At 45.2% G+C, this 20,387-nt stretch overlaps 1 protein-coding gene across 1 annotated transcript in view; it reads right to left on the reverse strand.

The window, feature by feature from the left end:
- Positions 1 to 20,387, reverse strand: part of CSMD2 (CUB and Sushi multiple domains 2) — a 593,647-nt gene that overhangs the window by 110,800 nt on the left and 462,460 nt on the right. The window contains exons 30-36 of the mRNA XM_032877161.1: positions 13,114 to 13,308; positions 12,101 to 12,217; positions 9,801 to 9,914; positions 3,374 to 3,469; positions 1,992 to 2,195; positions 1,513 to 1,637; positions 291 to 387 (exon numbers count right to left, since the gene is read on the reverse strand). Of these exons, the coding sequence (XP_032733052.1) occupies positions 291 to 387; positions 1,513 to 1,637; positions 1,992 to 2,195; positions 3,374 to 3,469; positions 9,801 to 9,914; positions 12,101 to 12,217; positions 13,114 to 13,308 (948 nt within the window). The remainder of the gene's footprint in view (positions 1 to 290; positions 388 to 1,512; positions 1,638 to 1,991; positions 2,196 to 3,373; positions 3,470 to 9,800; positions 9,915 to 12,100; positions 12,218 to 13,113; positions 13,309 to 20,387) is intronic.

Consider the following 20,387-nt stretch of genomic DNA (forward strand, 5'->3'; position numbering starts at 1 on the left):
TTTCATTGTAGCATTATTACTGTTGTTTTATTATTGAGCTACAATTGACATAAAACATTATACTAGTTTTGGGTGTGTGACATAATGATTCAATATTTGTATATAGCGTAACACGATTGCCAAAATGAGTCTAGGTAACATATGTGAACTGTACACTTTAAATTGGTGAATTTTATGGCATGTGAATTACATGTCAGTAATAATGATGGTGATGATGATGATGATGATGACGACGATGATGAAGTCCACCCCTGCCCTCTGAGCTGAGGCCCCTGGAAGGCCCACCTCACCTGAGAAACTCCCCAGCATGGTCACAGTGTTGTCTGCACCATCAAACACCTCCAGAGAGTCCCAGTTTTGTTCTGTGACAAAACTGATGACTTGAATCTGGGAAGGCAGAGGAATTGAACTGTTGGTTAGGTAGTCTGTGTCCATCTGTGACCCTCCCTCCCCTCTTCTCCATTCATGTAGTTAATTTCAGTACTTAGCACCCACTCTGGGGCTGACATTGTGCTAGGTGCTTCCAATAAAAATGAGATACTGGGGGCGCCTGGGTGGCTCAGTGGGTTAAGCCGCTGCCTTCGGCTCAGGTCATGATCTCAGGGTCCTGGGATCGAGTCCCGCATCGGGCTCTCTGCTCAGCAGGGAGCCTGCTTCCCTCTCTCTCTCTCTCTGCCTGCCTCTCTGCCTACTTGTGATCTCTCTCTGTCAAATAAATAAATAAAATCTTTAAAAAAAATGAGATACTGTCCCTATCCCCCCCACCAGGACCTCATATGCCCAGTGGGGAAGACAGATGTAAAATGAAGGGTCATAAGACAGTGGGGTATTTCGTTAGGCAGATAATGGGGAAAGGGAATTTCAGGAAGTGGGACTGCTTCAGTCTGAACGGACCCCTCCCCATCTCTCACATGTTCCTTGGGTTCCCCACCTTCCTGCCTGGATGACATCAGACATCCTGCAGCGAGAGTCTAGGAACCCACTCCTGGCCCTGCTTGCTGCCTCTCTGGTGGCCTTGCTGCCATAACCAGTTCCAGGGCCTTCTCCACTTGACTCTTACCACTGGGGGGACCAGTTTGGCCCCCATTATTCTCCTGTAACTTGGGCTTCAGGTGTGACACCGAGGTGTGTGCCTGGGGCTTCTCCATGCCTCATCTGCTCGCTTTCCTTCTCCTGCAATGTCCCCTTTTCTATCCCCTATCATCTTGAGAAAAGAACCCTTCAAGCAATCAGAAAAATACCTTCTATGACTCTTCCTCAGTCTCTGTATTTCTTTCAGTCCAGGCCCATTTCCTCTTCTGGCTTTCCCCGATGGCCTGAGCTGCTGCTACCCCTTCTCTTTCCTAAGGTACCTGGCTCTCTCTCTCCACACCCCCCGAAGCTTCTGGGCCTTGAGCTGCTGTGTTTCTCTGCTTGTGGACCTCACCTCCACATCTGGCCTGAGGGGCAGGGACAGGGCTGAAATGTCTCTTCCGGGCCACCTGCCACATTGAGGCCTCCCGTAGCCCCTACCTGGATACCAGCACCTTCAGGGACCATGATCTTCCACACACAGTTGAGGCTGTTGAGGTAGGGTTCTGGGAAGCCAGGGGATAGGATGGTGCCCCTGCGCTCCGTGAGGTTGCCTCCACATGGCACTGGGAAGGAGGCAGTTCTGGTTAGAGGTTTCTCCAGCTTGTCTTTAGGTCCCCTAAGGGATCCTCCCCCAACACTCCTCCCAGGGCCCCCTAGCCTCTCTTGCTGACTGTTGGCTTCTCCCACTGGCCCCCATTCCTGCTCCTTCCATGGCTCCTGTCCCTACAATCCTCCTTCTCATGCATCCAGCTCCCAGCCACCCCAGCTCCACCCCTTGCTGTCTTTACACCCAACCCCCAGGACTAGCGATTTGGCCTGAATAGGACACCCTACTTAAGTTATGCTGGTGAGCAGGGGCTGCTGTTGTGTCTCCCTGGCCACCCGCTCCCCAGAGTCCCAGTTGTCCAGGTACTCACCCACACAGGTGGGCGCTGATACATTCCACTGGGCCAAGGCCCCGGGAACAGGGAGGCACTCGATTTCTGGGGACCCCTGCAGGGCATAGCCGGAGTTGCAATCGAAGCGGACGATGGCCCCCACGGAGAAGTCACTGCCCAGCCTCTTGCCATAGCGCGGTTCCGGCACAGAGCTGCACTGTGTGGCGCTGGTTCGGGGTACCGCTGCAGGGGACAAGGGCACTGAGGGGCAGGCCTCATCCCTCTGGAAACTGGCCCAGGGATGGACATACAACGGTGCTAGAGCTGAGACCGTCTGGATGAAACCCTGAGAGGCTCTGGGCACTTTCTCCCAGGACAGGGATAGGGGTTTCCCAGAACAAGGCCAATTTTACTGAAATATAGTTGCAGCACAGTTTCTGGAAACCATAGGAGGCAGACTTTAGACCCAGTTGTGTTTGGTGGCTCCTCCATGATGTCCTTTGACTATCAGGGGCCCACGTCCCATTACAGGGAGAATGGCCCTTCTTCTTCCCTTTGTCCTGCCTTTGGCCTCTTTCCCCAGGTGCCTTAAGACTCTGTCCAGGGATCTACTCTCATGGCCTGAGTCTGAACCTCCCCTCACCCCGCCCACATGGCACACAGTATGTTTTAACCCAGGCCCCAGATATGGCATGCCCCTGTGGCAGGGGAATGCAGCTCCTCCTGGGTAGTGGGATGAATGAGACATGCCTAGAATGGGCCCTAAAGAAGCAGGCATGCTTCTGGACAAGCAGAGGTTGGGGCCTGCCAATGAAAGCCAGGGCACTTTAAGACTTTGCTTTTCAAGACCAGAGAGAAAGGGAACAGACATTGATCACCTGCTCAGTGCCAACTACTCTGGGAACTCTCTTAACTCATCAGTGAGGTAACATTCTTACCCTCATCTCATAGGTGAGCAAACTGGGGCTCTGAGGGGTGGAGAGGCTGGTGTCCAGTTAGAAAGTGGCAGAGCTAGGATTCAAAGCCATATCCACCTTGATTCCAAGTCTGTGTTTTCCCCACACTTTTACTGTGTTTTGCAGAGAAAACCAAACTCCATGGGAGAAAGCCTAGGTATAAGCCAATGTCCCAATGCTAATGGGACTGTGCCAGACAACGGGGAAGGGAGAGGGCAGGAGTCAGCTTCCCATGTCTGATTTCTTCCTCATTTGACATGGAGTTTGGTCCAAGAATTGTCTGTTGGGCAAATGGGAACCTAAATTCAACTGAATTTCAAGGAACTGCCTTAAAAATCAATAGCTCCCCTTCAGCACCCTAAGACTACAGCCCAGACTAAGGGTCAAAAGTTCCCATTCCTTTGGTCAGGAGTCACTAAAGAACTGAGATTGCCTTCACACCTCTCACAGCTACTTCCTGCATACCTTGGTAGACAAAGTGGAAACCTCTGGCTGGTACTTGGCCTTTGGCACTGAACTTAATGAGAACTTGATTGGAGGTGGCCAGGGGCAGCGATTCTCCTGCCGAGATAAGGGGCGAGGAGGAGAGGAAGACGGTGAGTCCATCAGTCGGCCCAGTAGAGAAGATCCTGGCCAGGAAGGAGGGGCTGGCCTTACTCCCCACAGAATTTCTTTCCATATCCCAGGTTTTCCTGAAATACAACCTTCCATTTTTACTGTTCAAGATTTGCAGAAGGCTTTAGCATCCATGGTCTTACCTTGATCCATGTTCATTGCAAGGTTGGCATGACAAAATTTCAGTGACCCATTTAATAGGTCAAGAGAGAGGATCAGAAAGATTAAATGACCTTCCCAGAAAGGAGAAAGCTTCTAGACATATGTTGACTTACAAGGATGGGAAGAATGGCCGTTACCAAACTGACTGGTGGTTTTACTTGGAAAATGGACATTAAAAAGAAAAATGACACAAGCTTCTGGGAAGGAGGGTGATGTGAATATGTGAGAGTAACTGGCCTTTCCCAGATGCTGTAAAATGATAGATAACCACAGCAATTGTATAATTTATTGCTTATACTAGGACACTTGTGAGAGCCAATGAGTGTGTTATTAATTGGGACAACCAAGTGAAAGCTGGGACTGTCACAAACAAAGCAAGATGTATTGCCACCCACTGAAAACACACAAATTGGGGAAAATCTGCATGGGTGTAGGATGCCTTTATATCAGAAGATAAAGTTCTAGCTTCTCCTTGATGTGGTACAGATGGACAGAAGTAAAGATAATACCAACTGGACTGACAGCTGTGAAGTGTTGTCCTGTTTAGTCACTCTCTTGAGATGGCTGCGGGACTATGGCTTGGCAGTGGAACGGCTGCTCTGTATGTGGCCCCATACAGCCTTAGGAATCCCTGAGATAGCCCCTGCCCACTCCCCCACCCCCACCATCAGAAGGGAAGCTGAGGTTGCAGACAGCCAGGCTGAGTCTCCACTGCCGTGAAGGTGGGAGTTGGGACCAGCCAAGGAGCCACTGGGAAACACATTTGGGGTCCAACCAGTGCTTCCAGAAAGCCCATGTGATGCTACCGGCCACAGAGAGCAGAGAATTTTATATAGCACACTATTTACATGTGACCCAGATGGCTGACCCTGGCTAGGAGTCATTGCCCCAGATAATTTCTGGATGCCAAAGCAAAAAGAAAACTCATGAAGCAAAAGCCTCTCTTTATTATCACCACTGTCCCTGGCTCTTTAACAGATGTGAGTAGAACAAAACTCAAATCTTCCATCCTCCCATCCTCTGGCCTGATATGTGGATTAGGACTCCTTTGATCTCTCACAAATCCATTTCAACTTCTAACCCTGGATGTACACAGACCTCCCTCTCCATGGATAAGCACATAGTAAAATCCCTGGACAAAACACAAGCTACCAAAGTTTTAAGGGTGAAGACCATCTAGAAATCAATGCAAATATTTTTATGTGGAACTACAAAAAAGAACAGGGAAAAAAATCTCAGAAGATTTTCAATTGTGGTTGTCATGATATTAGATCTCATACTGCATCTGTAAAGTCAGAGAGGACAGGTGTGCCAAAGAAAGTTCTGAGATCAATAAAGCCTGCAAAACTGAGAAGCACTAGTACATGGTGGCTGTATTCTGTAGAAATTGAACAAAGAAGTGGAGATTAAATTTGGGAAATTCTTCCAGAATGCACAGGAAAAGGATAAAGAAATGAAAATAATGATAGAAACCAAAAGTGACATGGAAGATAGATCAAAGGAACTCCAATATGCATATACTAAGAATTCTAGAGAGAGAGAGAAGACAGGAGAAATGGAAGGAGAAGAAATGGTTTACAGAAGAATATAACTTTCCTAAGCTTAAGAAAGACTTGAGCCTCAGACTAAAATTGTTCTCAAAGTGCCAGATGTAATTAATGAAAAGAGATTTCCACTGCAACTTATCCTAGTGGGCTTTTAAATTTTAAATATAAAACACAAAAATATAAAAAGGCATCCAGAGAGAAAAGAATGGGTTTCCTACAAGGATAAAGAATCAGATTGGAGTCCACTTTTGTGACATTAACTGTTGGAATGAAGTAGAACAGCAGCTGCGGTTTTGAAAGAAGCTTGTGACCCGTAATTTGGTTTACAATCAAGTTGTCATTTATATGATACATCAAAGGAAAGACGTACTCATACATGCAAGGTGACAGAAAGAACTGCAGTGATGAGGCTGTTAAAAAATAAATGAATGGAAATAGGGAAATCAGAAACTCAGGGATAAAGCCAATGAAGAAAATATAGTTAAATCAAAATAATTATTGTCAATGAGAAAACAAAACTAAATGTAAATGTAAACACTTGTTCTTGGGGAAGAAGTCCATAATTTACAAATAATTAATAACATTAATATGAAAGTCTAAATATATATGAGAAAAACCTTGGAAGTTAGAGATGGGTCAGATATGAATGAAAAAGCAAGGAAGCAAAAGTAAAACAGAAGAAACAAAAACCTACAAAGAACAAAACCAGATGACAGGTATCAGACCAAATGTAAAATAAGTAAGTAAACAACCTCTTTAAAGAAAAGGACTTTCAGAGAAAATGAGGAAAGATCTATTAGGTGAGCACAGATACAAAAATGGTTGGAAACAGAAGAAGACAACAAAATATCATAGTTGTAGTGGGATCTTTAAATGCACAACATTCTCAATCACTGATATATCAAATAGAAAAACAAAATGAAAATTGTTGAGTAGTGGTCCTCACACTTCTCTTCCCCCACTCAATACCCTTAGGGACCAGGGCACACCACTCCCATCACCTCATCAGTGTTTCTTCGAACAAGGAATAACAGATGATTTGAGAATATTGATATTTATACCTATGGGTTCTCTCTACCTACCTATTCATCCATCCATCCATGATATCTATTTCTTTCTATCCATTGGTCTTTTACATCTGTATCTGTACCTGTATCTATACCCACATTTATATATACAGGTCCTAAATGTACCTCTCTCTCTCTGTCTATGTCTATATTTCTATAACTAAACTCATATCTCTATCTATTTTGAAAATCAAGAGATTTTGAAAAAGCATCCTACCCCAAGAGATCCTGACTTACATTCCTGGCTGGGTGTGCATATGTGGGGTATTAATATCAAAAACTCATTTCATTGAGAACCACTGATAGAATGGAATTGAATAATAAAATTGAGTAAGATTGGTCTAATGGCTATTACAAAGTTAATTTAATCCTAACACTAGCTCTAGGAGGCAGAGGTTTTCCTCTCAGCATTTTACACTGAGGGAACAGCAGCTAGAGTGGTCAAGCTCTGGCCCCTGCAGGCACCTAGCTGGCAGGGGGGAGAGCTGAGATTAGGGGCCAGGCAGTGAGGGCTGGGCCTGGGCTCCCAGTCTCTCTGTGGCTTCTCAATCCTGCAGAGAACACAGTCTCTTCTAAGATACTTAAGGAATTTAATAAAATGTCTTTGGCTACTGAGCGGACCTCATTTCATCCCCAGAGCAGAAATGGTTCAGGATATATTCTTTCACCATGTGGCAATAAAACGAGAAATTAACACAAATGTTTAAATGCAACAAGAACAAAACCCAAGTTCCTGGAGAAAAAGAAGAGGCAAGCTTGAATGACTTGGGCAAAAGGAGCAAAACAGGATGACAGATTATCTAGAAAGTACAGAGGAAGACAATAATACATGTCAATACTCATAGCATGAAGCCCGAACTATGCTTAGAGGGGAGTGTACTGCTATCCATGTGCTCTTCATTACACAGGGAAAGTAACAAACAAAGCTCTTAGTTCAAGGAGTTAGCACAAGAAGAATAGCATAAACTGAAGAAAACAGGAGGAGAGACATTATGAAATAAACCTGGAAGTTAATTAATTAAAGAATAACAAAGTCCACAGAAGAACTGAAAAGTAGAAGCAATAAAAAACACAATGATGGGCAAAGAGGGGCACTAGGAATATAGCCCTTGGTGCATAAAGGCAGGGGTTTATAACTGCGAACACAAAGGAGATCCAACAGCATCAGAGTCTATGATATAACCTATGCTGCTGAATTTAAAATAATTACAAAATGGGCTTTTTACTAAAATATAGAATATCCACATTGATATTGAGGTAATATACTTGAATAGTGCAATAACCATGGAAGAAAATAAAAAAGAAAAAACACTGAAAAGGAAGAGATAAAATAATGAGACATATTTATTTGCACAAGATATTGCTTCTTGCCTTAAGGGCCTGGGAGAAATCAGTTGGCAGTGTTAGCATTATTACAGAGGGCTCATTGACTTTACAAAATGACTATACCAAAAATACCAGTCTTTTAATATAGTAGCAGAACCCAGCTAGAAAATATAGCAGAAGGAAGAGAAGACCCATTCACAGCAGCAACAAAAACAACAACAAAGCTGCCATGAAATATTTAGGAATGAAGATAACAGAAAAGAAATATGGCTGAAGTGAAAATTAGAGCCCCTTCCCCAAGATTATGAAAGATACATCAATGGAGAGACATGTCATGTTCTTGGAAGGGAAGAGGGGTGGCTGTCATAAAGATGTGAGTTCTATCTCAATGAATCAGTAAGTTTAATGGAAGTTCAATGGGAATTCTGATGTCAATTATTTCAACTTGACAAGATATTTCTAGGAGTTATTTGGAGGCAAAAGGAACAAGAACAGTCAATAAAAAATTCAAAAGAAAGTGAGTTTGGGGACTTATAGTATCCTATGTTTAAAATGATCATAATATTAAACATTTTCATAATCTTACATTAAACTTTTGGGCACTGACACATAAATAAACAGACACTTAAAGACATGGATAAAAACTCTAGAAACATATCCTTAACTTCATAAAAATTTAATAGATGTAAATCTGGCATTTTGAAAGTTTTGTTAGGAGAACTGATCAACTAAATTTGAAAGAATATGGTTAGATTCTTCATAATAAACAAATCAAAATAAATTCCAAAGGTATTAAAGCAAAACAAACTGAAAAGAAGCAAAAGAAAACACAGAATATTTACTTAATTAGCATAAAAGTAAAGGAGAAAACTGTAAAAGAGAATATTGATAGATCTGATATCATGGGAAATTTAAATGGTCTGACATTAAAACACACCCTGAAGAAAATTAAATGGCAAATGACAAACTGTAAGGGAAGGCTTTTTATAGCATATAATGTAGACATGAAGTTTTTATGGTATGTGATATGTATAGCTTGTAATAATATGGAGATCTCCTAAGTCAATAAGAAGATAAATGCTAATAGAAAAACCAACAGCAATTTACAATTAAATTCACAGATAAAAAATGCATGGGCCAATAATTACATTATAAAAAGGATAACCCAACTAGTAATAAAAAAAAGGCAAATTAAGAAACGAGATGCTATTTTCACTTTTCAAACTGATGATGTTTTATTTCCTCAATTAGCTAGCTTTTGTGAGAATAAAACATGCCCTCTAATTCATTGGTGGTGAACAAAGTGGCAAGAACTTTCTAGAGGGATGTCTGACATTTTGGTATATCTCAAAATCTGGGATTTTTGAGAATTCCGTTGAAACAGCTGATTGACTAAATTTGAAAGAATATAGTTAGGGTCCCACAAAAAGCCTTAAAAATCACACATACCCTTTAACTTGACAATTCTACTTGTAGATAATCTAAGGTAATTGTCAGAAATGTATTTAAAGACATATGCATAATACAGAGTTACTACTATTCATGAGAGTGAAAAATTAGAAACAATCTCAATGTTCAATAACAGGGAATTCATTACATAAATTTTTTACATAAATTTTAAGTAACTATATGATAGACTATTTTACATAATTTAAAAATCCTGTTATAGAAGAAAATAATGACAAATGCTCACAATGAACATTTCAATTAAAATATGTATATTGTTTTATTCAATAAAATATGCAAAAGATTAAATCTCAGTATATATAAAGGCTGGGGGGAAATACACTCCATCTTTCAGTGGTTCTTTCTGGGTGGCTTGTATTTTAATTCCCCATACAATAATTTTGTCTTGCCTATAAGTTTTCTACATCGAAAATGCAGTATGCTTACGATTAGAGAAACATGATGGGTCAAGAATAAACCAAGGGGAATACTAACCACTTGGGGGCAGCGGTGTAGACACAGCTCTGGGTGAGGGTAGCTTCTGAAGCTCCCTTCCATGTTTGGGCTCCTAGGAGCTGACTGTCGCATTGTAGAGATAGCACCAGCGCATGATAGAAACAAAGTTGTGTGGTTCCACCTGTGGCCAGGCTTATAGGGCCTGTTTCCCTTCAGCTGGCCATGAAGCCCTCAGCCCACCCCCATCCCCAACACCAGCTTAGCCCTGGGTACCTGTGTGGGAGCCCGAGAGGGAGCTGAGGAGCCGGGAGTGCTGGCTGTGGCCATCATGCACCTCCACCACGTCGTTGAGGGCTGTGTGGAAGAAGGCGAACTGTCCAAACACCACTGTGGAGGAGACATGGTGTGGAGACCTCAGCATGGAATACTGGCCGCCATGTTGGGGGCAAGGAACCGGAGGTGTGGGGGCTGCAGGCCAGGAGCAGGGAAGCCTTGGAGGAAGTTGTTGGCTCCTGGGGCTAACTGCTTGCTGAGGCTTTCTACTGGCTGATCAGCACACTGGCCAGATGCCAGGCACAGGGTTGTGTGGAGGTGGAGAGGGCCACCTGGCATTCTCCCTCATGGGTCAAGGTAACAATGAAGACTGAACTCAATGGTCAGGGGTGGTGGAAGTGGTGCTGAGCTAACCCTATTCCTTTCTCAGATGGCAGTGGGCAGCTACTCATGGACATGGAAGGGCTTTTGGCAATGCCCCCTCCCATTTTTCATGATCTCAGGAACCCTGTATTTTCCTTTATTTTTTCTTCAGAAATCCAGCTGACCAGGGCAGCCCTCGATGCAAGATCTCCCCCAGTTAAGAGGAATAAGGGTGGTGACTAAGCAACTGCTCCTGGGGAAGGAGCAACTGTCTAAGGAATGGGCAAACATCTTTAGCTCATTTCCCTCTGGCCAAGCCAAGGGAAGAGACAAAATGGCATTTATTAAGCACCTACTGTGTGCCAGGTACTCACTAGAATGCACACTCTGTGAAAGCAGGAATATTTCCTATCCTGTTCACCTAACTCAGTACCCATTTTCAGGGCTCCAAAATGTGCTCTCCCTCTTGCTCCTCCCTCCAACCCCCATGACTCCTGCTCCTTTCTCTCCTCCCCTGGTTCTTGCCCTCAGATGCACCTGATGAAGAACTGGGAGGCCAGTGCAGGTCTTGCAGAGAGCTGAATTGGAGCTGTGCCTGCTGTGGGGCCACTGACACAGCCCTTCTGGCAGTGACTGGCAGAAAGGAGGTGGCTGAGGAAAGCCCCTGTGATCACTGCCCTTCCTCCAACGAACTCTCTGCATTGAGTTTTTGGCCCAGTGAAACTAACCAGCCTCGAGGTTGGTTCTTTTAAAGGCCTCAGCTCTTTATCACGGGAGGAATCCAAGTACAAACACACCACTTACCGAGGATTGTCCTCTGTGTGGCAGATTGGATTGGACAAGTTTTAGGACTTTACTAATGGTGAGCCTGCAGGTCAAAAGCTCCTGCCACTTAAGTATATTGGGGAGCGTGTACCCATGCACCTAAGTGTACAGGCACTGGGGTGGGAGTGGTCCATGATGGCTGGAGCTGTAGGTCAAGATGAGAGTGGGAGTTTATAGAGGTCAGGGAACATGTCTCGCTCATGTCTGTAGCAGAGTGCATGGACCCTGAGAGATGCTTCACAAATGTTTGGTGACATCAGGCCTTGCCCTACACCCACGCCGGTCTATCTCGGGAATCAGTGGCCAGCTTTCTGCAGGTTGCCCTGTCCGTCCCTCTCCTAGATGGTCAGGATGGATCAATGTCCTTTATCCCACCCAACACCAGTCCTGCTTAGAAATAGTTGTTACTCTTCCTATGAAGAGGTGATCCAGGGAGAAAGCATCCAGGTGGGTCACCTGATTGATTGCCCAGCTACAACCAGGCTGGTTGCCTAGAATTTCCTGAATCCTCCAGGGATAGTAGGACTCTTTGATGTCCCCACTGCCAGGTGGCAAGTCTGGCTTCTTTTTGCCTGTGTCTCTTGGAATCTCGAAGTTTTTCTGCTGTCTCGGGACACTGGCCTGCTCCTTGCTTTTCTTGTTGGCCCTACCCATAGTTGCTGGACCAGGTTCCCAGTCTCAGATGGAACACTGGAGCATGGTGGTTCTCAGCTCTGTCCCACTCCTTCCTTCTTCCTGCCCTTTGGCCACCCTCGCCTGGCTTCCCAATCAGCCTGGAACTGCAACCCGTCTATTGAGTCTTAGGCTGTGCTGGCTAGCCTCTGGTGTCCCTGCCTTCCCTCTGTCCTGGCCAGTTCCTCCCTAGCCGTATCCCCTGGTTCTGCTGGCCTCCCCAGGGCCCCTCCTCCCACGTGTGTCAGGAGTGTGCCTACAGTGTATCCTACTTCCACTTCATGGCATCTGCACCCACGTGGCCTGCATAAGAGACTGTCTTTCCATTCCCATAATGGGAGTATATACAATTGAGAGTGGGATTGGGATACAACTCAGAAGGGCCAGAGGCCTTGGAAGAGGTCCAAAAACATACAAACAGACATGCAACACCTCCATACCATAGTCCTTGGGCACGGTGACAAAATAGAGGCAGATCTGTCCACTGGTGTAGTTCTGGGGGTAGTTGGGAGACAAGACTACTCCATCTGAACCCACATACTGTCCCCCACAGGGGGCTGAAAGAGAAACCAGAGAGGATCAGGTGACCTTGCAGACCTCTCATCAACAGTTGTCTTCTGTTTTGCCCACCCCTAGTCTGAGCCACTGGTCCTGGTGGGGCTGCCTGAGGGTTGCAGCCACTAGGGTGGAGGAAGGGAGTTCTGAAGACATCCCTGGCTGGCATATGGCCCAAAACCCACCCTGATGCCATCCAAGGCCCTCCAGGCCACAAGTCAGATCTTGCCCTCTAACTAGTAATACTCTTATCAATCCCTAGAGGCACAGGGGCCTGGGATTGATCTTCTGCCCCTGGCTGAGGCTTCCCCCATGCAGTTAGTGTCTCATGAGTAGAGAGCTGAAGATCCCAGAGTAGCCCCACTGGGAGCAACATGCAACCCAGCCACCTTCTGTTCCCTTCCATGGTGCCCAGTTCCACAAGGGGTGGCCCTGAGTGCCAGCTCCTCTCCCCTGGGCAAAGGGGCCTCCTTGCTTTCCAACTTAGATAGCCACCAAGCTCCTGAAGTTCTGAGACTCTATCCCATGCCTCTTGCATGGGCCCCGTGGCTGAGCCAGACCCCACTGGCCTTAGTTTTACACATCCAACCTCTCAGTGACTCTTCCTAGGCTCAGAAACATGTCCAGGTCACCTTTAAACTCCCATCTCCCTCATACGAGCTGGTGGCACGTCTGGGGGCCCCTGTGAGTGGGTGTGGGAACACTGTGATCTGAGAGTGAGGGCATGTTGATAGGGACTGTACAGCTGGTAAAATTACCAGCCTCTCTCATTCACAGTGAACACAAGGGGCCCACTTTGAGGGCCATTTCTCACCTCTCCCTTCCCCCAGCCAATAGCCCCTTCTGCCGCTGGCATGCTCTCACTCCCTCCAACCCCTTCCCGTCCCCACTCTGCCACCTGTGCACACTGGTCGGGGGTTGTTCCATCCCGGCTTCCCATCAGGTCCCAGGACACAGCTGAGGGTAGAGGCACCTTCAACCTCATAGCCCCCATGGCAGTAGTAGGTGATGGAGGAGCCCAGCTTCAGGTCAGACCCCACTCGTGTGCCATTCTTGATGGAACCAGGATCAAAACATGACTCCCGTGGGTTTTCTAGAAAGAAGAAACACACACACACACACACACACACACACACACACACACACACGCACGCACAGGACTCATTAGTGACCTAAGTCCATGGTGCACCCAAGAAAAGACTCTGACTCGAATTAGCCACAGAGCATATGGAGATTTGGGATTGGAGGCCCTTCCTTTAGGTCTGAAAACTTCTCTAAATCTAGGGTTCGCCGTCATCCTGGAGAATGAAATTTTCCTTCTTCTCCCACATTCTTGCCCTGACCCACAAAGGAGCGAGTCACAGCCAAACACTGAGGGCCTTTTGTCATTCCTTGACTCATTCCTCTCCAAGAGAAGTTGCCTGCTCTCATATCCATACCTGGGAGGGACTTCTGAGTGCATGGGTACCAATACATAGATTTAGGAAGGAAGTAGGAAACCCCACTTCAAGCCCTCAGCTTTCTAGGGTTAAATAGTTTTCCAGGATTACGCACTGGGGTATTGGGTGCTTGCTAATTTATTAAAACAGTAGTGCTTTTCCACTTGATTTTCACTGCATATATGTCTTCCCAATTAGGCATTCCATGAGGTGCCTAACAGACCCCTACTCTGCCTCTCTACGCTGGGTGAGACTGAACTTGGTGCTGCCTGAGCAGCTGAGTGCACTAGTTGGGAGAAGGGTATCTCTGGAGGAGGGTACTCTGCAGCCTCCCTCACCATTAGCTGGAAATCCTGAGCAGATCCTGGGAGCCAGTGTTCACATGCACCCATTGCTCCTTTTCCTCATCCAAAAGACCACTTGTCCAAAGACCATTGGGGTCATGGCTAGACAACGTCAGGACACAGCTGAGGCTGGGCAGGGTGAGGGACATGCCACTGGGTGTCAGGGCTCCATTTGGCTCCTGGAGGCTACCCTACAGGGAGGTCTGGAGATTGGGGCTCACAAAAAGTTGCCAGCAGCCCTTACAGGAGGACTCAGAAGTTCAAATAGCAGATTTAAGAAGAAAGAGCCAGAATAGAAGGGATCAGAGTTCAGAGATGAATAGCTGAGGAATTTTGCTGAGGCTGTCCTTGTCACTTGGGCATCTTTTAGGCCACCTTTCTGAGGCTGCCACTGCTTGGGGGTGCTGCTCAGCTGCCAGTCAGCTCACTGACTGATGGGATGGGGCTCTGAGAGTCCAGGGTCCTGCCAAGTCCAGCCGCTCTTGCACTGGAGCCCTTATGATGGCCCTGCTCTTTGTCTTTGCTGATAGCTAAGGGTACAGTAGTCCCAGATATGCTATTGCGTTTAAATTCAGCTGGGACCCAGAAAATGTCCCTCGTCTAGCAGACAACCCCTCAGTGGCTTCCTTATGTACCCTGTGCTGTGTCACCTTTAACCCCTCATCAAATCTGTCTTCTCTCTTTTTTTTTTAATATTTTATTTATTTATTTGACAGATAGAGATCACAAGTAGGCAGACAGGCAGGCAGAGAGAGAGAGGAGGAAGCAGGCTCCCCGATGAGCAGAGAGCCCGATGCGGGGCTCGATCCCAGGACCATGACCTGAGCCGAAGGCAGAGGCTTAACCCACTGAGCCACCCAGGCGCCCCAAATCTGTCTTCTCTTGAAGCCCACTGGCTCTGGCCAGAATACAACTGGCCATTGGGTGACCCATCTGAGAGTCACAGAGACACAAGGAACTGTCACCATCATATAATTCATCTGTCCTTTTAACAAGTGACAACAGGTCAAACCTAATTTGAAGTTCCAAGAAATTAGGTAACTTAGGACTAGGTTGACAGCTTGTAAGGGGATGATGACTAGCTGTGGCCCCCAATATCCATTTCCCCTCTTTGTTCTTAAATAATAGAAACAAGATTTTGTCCAGAGTACCAAGGTACCAGCTAAAATCTATACATTCTGACCTCCAAGCAGCTACATCTGGCCAAAGAGATGCAAACACAGTTAAGTCAGAGAGTTTCCTGTCCTCCTCAGAGTGTAAGCCCAAATCCTTACAGGCCTACAAGCTCTGCAACTTCTATCCCTAATCCCTACCCCTCTATGATCTTGATCTCAACTCCTATCATCCCTTTGTTAACTTTGCTCCAACCACAGTGGCCTCTGTGCATGGAACATTCCTCCATCCACATGCTCTCACTCTCTCTCATCTCTTTCAGGATTTAATACAGTGTCCTCTTCTCAGAGACACTTCCTTGACCAGCTACTTAAATTTTTGATATTCCTCTCCCCACCACTCTCGGTCACCTTTCTCTGTACTGGCATCAGTTCTATCTCATGTACTATATATTTACCCAGTTTTTTTCTATCTCCCTACGAGAGAATGTAGGTTCCATGAAGCAGTTATCCAGTTTTATCTACTGTTCTAGTCTGGTGCCTGGTACATGGTAGGCACTCAATAAATATTTCTTAAATGGATAAATTTGGGACTTCAAGAAAGACTGCTTAAGAGAAAGTGACTCAGCTAAGAGAATGCTCATTGGCCCTTTATTCCTTCTTTCCTCCTTCCCCCAGTCTGAACTCAGACATGATGGCCGGAACTCCAGTCACCATCTTGGATCCTGAGATAGCCATGACAATGGGAGCCATGTCTCAGCATGGTAGGACAGAAAGACAAGAGCAGTGGGGATGGGGGTCACCTCATCATCCCAGGATGACAATCTCTAAATTTCTTTTATGAGAAGGAGAACAAACTTCTACCTCATAGAAGAAGCTGTGATTTTGGGTAACAGCTGGGCATGTCCGTCCCAGAACTTCACACCATCAGAAAGTCCTTTCTTCCCTTCTCTGTATGGCAAAAACTCCTATAATTTTTAATGCCACTGTCTTTTGAACAAGTTTCCTGAACTTTGCCTTCTGTCTGGCAAAATTCTGTTTTTATTTCCTGAATTATATAGCATGTGTGACATTATCTTGGTAGGTTGGTTAAGTGTATTTTTTTCCAGTGGATTCTGGACTCCTAAAGGACGGGACCATCATCTATTCTCTTCATAACCCTGGCAATTATCACAGTACTTGGTATTAGAACTTGCTCTGTTTGGCACATAATGGATGCTTAACAAATGAATGCTGAATTGATTGGCTGAACACCTCAGGACTTGGCAAATCCACAATCACATCAGCAATTCCAAATACAGACTGTATTTTATAGTTACTCACATGTCAGAGCAAGAAGAGCTCATCATTCCAAACATTATCCCATTAATGAAAATGACAAGGGTAATGATAATGATGATAGCCCCTTACAGAGAGATATCACGTTATAATTTTCAAAGTACCTTCCAATCTGTTATCTCATTTGTGCCTCACAAAGGCCTCTGAAGCAGACCGGGCCAGGTGTGTTCCTATTCAGGTTACAGATGAGAAATGTGGTGATCAGAGAGGCTAAATGAGTTTCCCAGGCCATTCAGCTGGGAAGAAGTAGAATTAAGACAAAAATCAGGTCTTTAGTCAGCCAGACCAGAGCTCAGATGTGAATGATATACGTCATTGGGATAATAGTAAATAAAAACCATGCCCTCTAAAACAAGAATAATAAAAGAATCAGCTTCTTTTTGTCCTAATAGATAAGGAACATTTCTAAACACTGTAATAGCAAGACACTGAAAATAGCAATCCACACACCCAAGCAGTAAGGAACTGGTTAATAAGGCTGGATTACAGCCATTCACTGAAATACAAGCAGGCTTTAAAAAGAATTGCAAAAGTCTTTGAATACAAATATGGAAAGACGACCAAGATCAATCATTGGACAAAAACCAAAACAAAGTAAAAACAAACCCATATGACATATTAGTACAGATGGTATGATCTCTATTCACATGGAACAGAGATCAGCAAACTATAGCCCACAGTCTCACTGACTGTTTTTTATAAAGTTTTAATAAAGTTTTATTGGAATACAGCCATACCCATCTGTTTAAATACTGCCTATGGATGTTAGTATCACAAGAGCAGAGTTGAGCAGATGTAACAGAGAGCTCTGGCCTGCCCAGCCTAACTATTGTCTGGTCCCTTACAGAAAAAGTTTGCTAACCCTTGTTCTAGAATTCACACCTTTTATTCACATAAAATATCTGGAATGAGATAAAAAATCATTAATAATGATACTTCAGGGGATGGTAGTAGTGGGAGGTGTTATATTTTTAGAGTACATCTTATGTGCTTCTATATATTGCTTGAATTTTTCCAAAAAACACATGCTACTTTTAAAATAGGCAACCATGAATATATTTCTAATTTGAATTTAAGGAAGAAAGACCCATGGAAGTGGTGGGTGGTGGTAGTGGTGGTAGGGGCAGCAGGTGTGGAAATCTTGTTGTAACTCCTTGGCCCATAATGTTACATTCAAGGGTTTGAAAGAGAAAATAGGTACTGTTTAGTACCTTCTGGTAGAAGCTGACCTGGGCCTTTCCTGAGTTATTTCAGATTCTCTACCACAGGTTTCAAGCTCTTCTTCTGAACTTTTTCAAACTCCCTCTGTCTGCAACACTCCCCAGGCCTGTTCTCACACAGTGGGGTTCTTCTCAACCTTGAGGTCTCTGTTTAAATATCACCCACTGGGCGAGGTCCTCACCTTCACCAACTGCCATTCTATGGTTGACTTCCCATTTTTCTTTCTCATAGCAGCTTTCTCTTTCCTAATACCTGCTTCTAACTCCTTGCTGGTCTACTTATGTACTATTTCCCTCACTCACCTTGAAGTTACCTTAGGGTGGGGGCCATGACCACTGTGCTCACCACTGCAGCCTCCATATTCAGGATAGGGCATGGCAGGAAGTGGGAGCTCAATAGCATTTGTTGAATGGATGAATGGTCTCTACACTCATGCATGGATGTCCTAGCCTGTCTCAGGAGGAGGAGGCCACCACGCCTGATGGAAGATGATAAGAAAGTCCCCCCCACCCACATACCCATTCTTCTGATGTTTTTGGCTTGGAGAAAGACACTAAGTCTCTCTGGGTCTCATTTTTAGTAATTATATAAAAAACCAGGATCCTCCTTATTTCCTATTTTTTCCTTCCAGCAAAGGGTAACGCTACCCAGGTAGCTGAATTCAGATGAGAATGCCTCAGAGCATGGTTTTATAGAAGTCCACAAATGACACAGTTGCATTCAGAATCATCTAGAAGACCTGTCTAGAATGACTTAGACACCACAACCACCTTCCAGGTGCAACTGGACAGAGACACCTACAACCTTGCCCATCACTGTCTTCTAAGTAGGTGAACCTCCAAGACTTACAGGTAACAGAAATGTCTATCCATCTGATTGTACTGAGGATGTGAAGTCCATGGAGGCAGGAACTTTGTTTTTTTTTCCCCCGCTTTGTTTTCAGCCCCTATAACAGTGTCTGGCATATAGAAGGTGCTAAGTAAATACTTATTGAGTGAACAAAAGAGTAAAACTGCATGACTTGCCCTTGGCCCTAATGAAAAAGCCTAATTCCATGGCAATGTTCAGAGGATGCTTGCCTGAATCCTGGTCAGTCTTACGGTTCTTTGGGATTTAGAATTGTGACCTAGACTGGGAAGTGATTCAGGGTCAAAAGTGAGGCCACCATACTTGTCCTAGCAGAAGCAACAAACATGCATCTATAGAGAGAAGAGAATGTAGCAGATGCTCAGGAAAAAGCAGGAAGGAGACCAAGTGGTCCTGGAGATAGAGGTAATCTCAACCTTCGACTCTTCCTTCCTGATTTCAGTCCCTTGGATGTTTATGCTTCCTCCCCTTGAGCTCTTGTCTTTTAAAAGATGTTCCCTTTTTGTGTTAAGTGAAAGGGAATTTTTGTTATGTGTACTGTTAAGATATAGAACCTCTCTTATCTTAAATTATTTTGGCCATTAATTTTCTTATAAGAAAGTTTTGTCTCAAGTTTGTTTGAACATGTTTTGTTTTTTTGCATTTTTATAATAAATTATGAGTGGATCTCTTGATTTGAAACTAAATGACCCCTGAGTCAGTTGCAACCACACTGTTTCTGCTTCCTGTTTGGGAATTCGGCAGGATGTGGGGAAAGGCCCTGGGCTATATGTCTCCAGTCAGAGGAGGGGTTGACCTCAGACCATGGTCTTCACTGGACTAAGCCCAGCAGAATCTGGCAACATGTCTCTATATCACTTCCCTCATCTCCCAAACCAGGACACTTGAAGCCACAGCTCCCGGGAGACCCAGATACTCAACATTCGAGGAGATCCAGGGCTCCTGGACAAAAGACAAGACAGCATTCTGCCTCTGAACATAAGATGGCATCTACCTGGATGAGACCAATGATTCTCTTCCTGAGGATCCAGACCTCCCTCAGTGTGCTGGTCCTGATGGGCTGCATCTCAGTGTATGGTGCTCTGTGGACTCATGCAGCATATTTGCCATGGGTCGGAGACATATATAGGACACACACACACATGCCATACATATTCATGCTATAAACATTTCACACTCAGGTGTGTGCAAAACATCATCTCACACTTTGTATCTTCAGTAAACAGAAAATGTACTGCATTCGACAGGGCTAGCCCCATGAGGAGGGTTTCAAACTCTTCTCTCTTCCAAACGAGAGCAGAACACATGAAATATCCATTTCTCAGGAAAGAAGGCAACAGATGGAGAATGTGGATCAATGTGTGCGCCAAGTAGCTCCTGGTGTTGGGCCTTGTGCTGGGGGTTGTGTCTGTTTCCTATCCCACACCAGCTCTTTCACCCAGTGCTCTGTCCTTCTTTGATGAGTGAGGCAGGGATGCTCAGAGAATGGAAAGGGCTTGCTTAAGGTCGCACAGTTCATAAGCGATGAAGGCTACCCCATAAAGATATTGAGCATGGCGGGGATATCACTGAGGCCATGGGATCTGGTAACAGAGTGGACCCATTCCAGGAATCCAGGGATCCTGAGATGGGAAGAAGGAGACCATGGGGGCAAGGCAGAGGGTCCCTGGGTCCCATAAAATTGGCTGCCTGACCAGAGGCTAGGGCCATAGCAGTGAGATGACTGATATTAGGGAGTATGCTATCTGAGAAGGAAGAAAGGAAGTCTGCCTCAGGCCTCACCAGGCACCTCCCACCCCAGACAGGCACATTTATCTTGGTGCTTGAACCATAGATGCCAACAAGGTGGCA

This window comes from Lontra canadensis, unplaced genomic scaffold (assembly GCF_010015895.1).
Source record: "Lontra canadensis isolate GAN:19392208 unplaced genomic scaffold, GSC_riverotter_1.0 scaffold60, whole genome shotgun sequence".
In the NCBI taxonomy this organism is placed as follows: Eukaryota; Metazoa; Chordata; class Mammalia; order Carnivora; family Mustelidae; genus Lontra; species Lontra canadensis.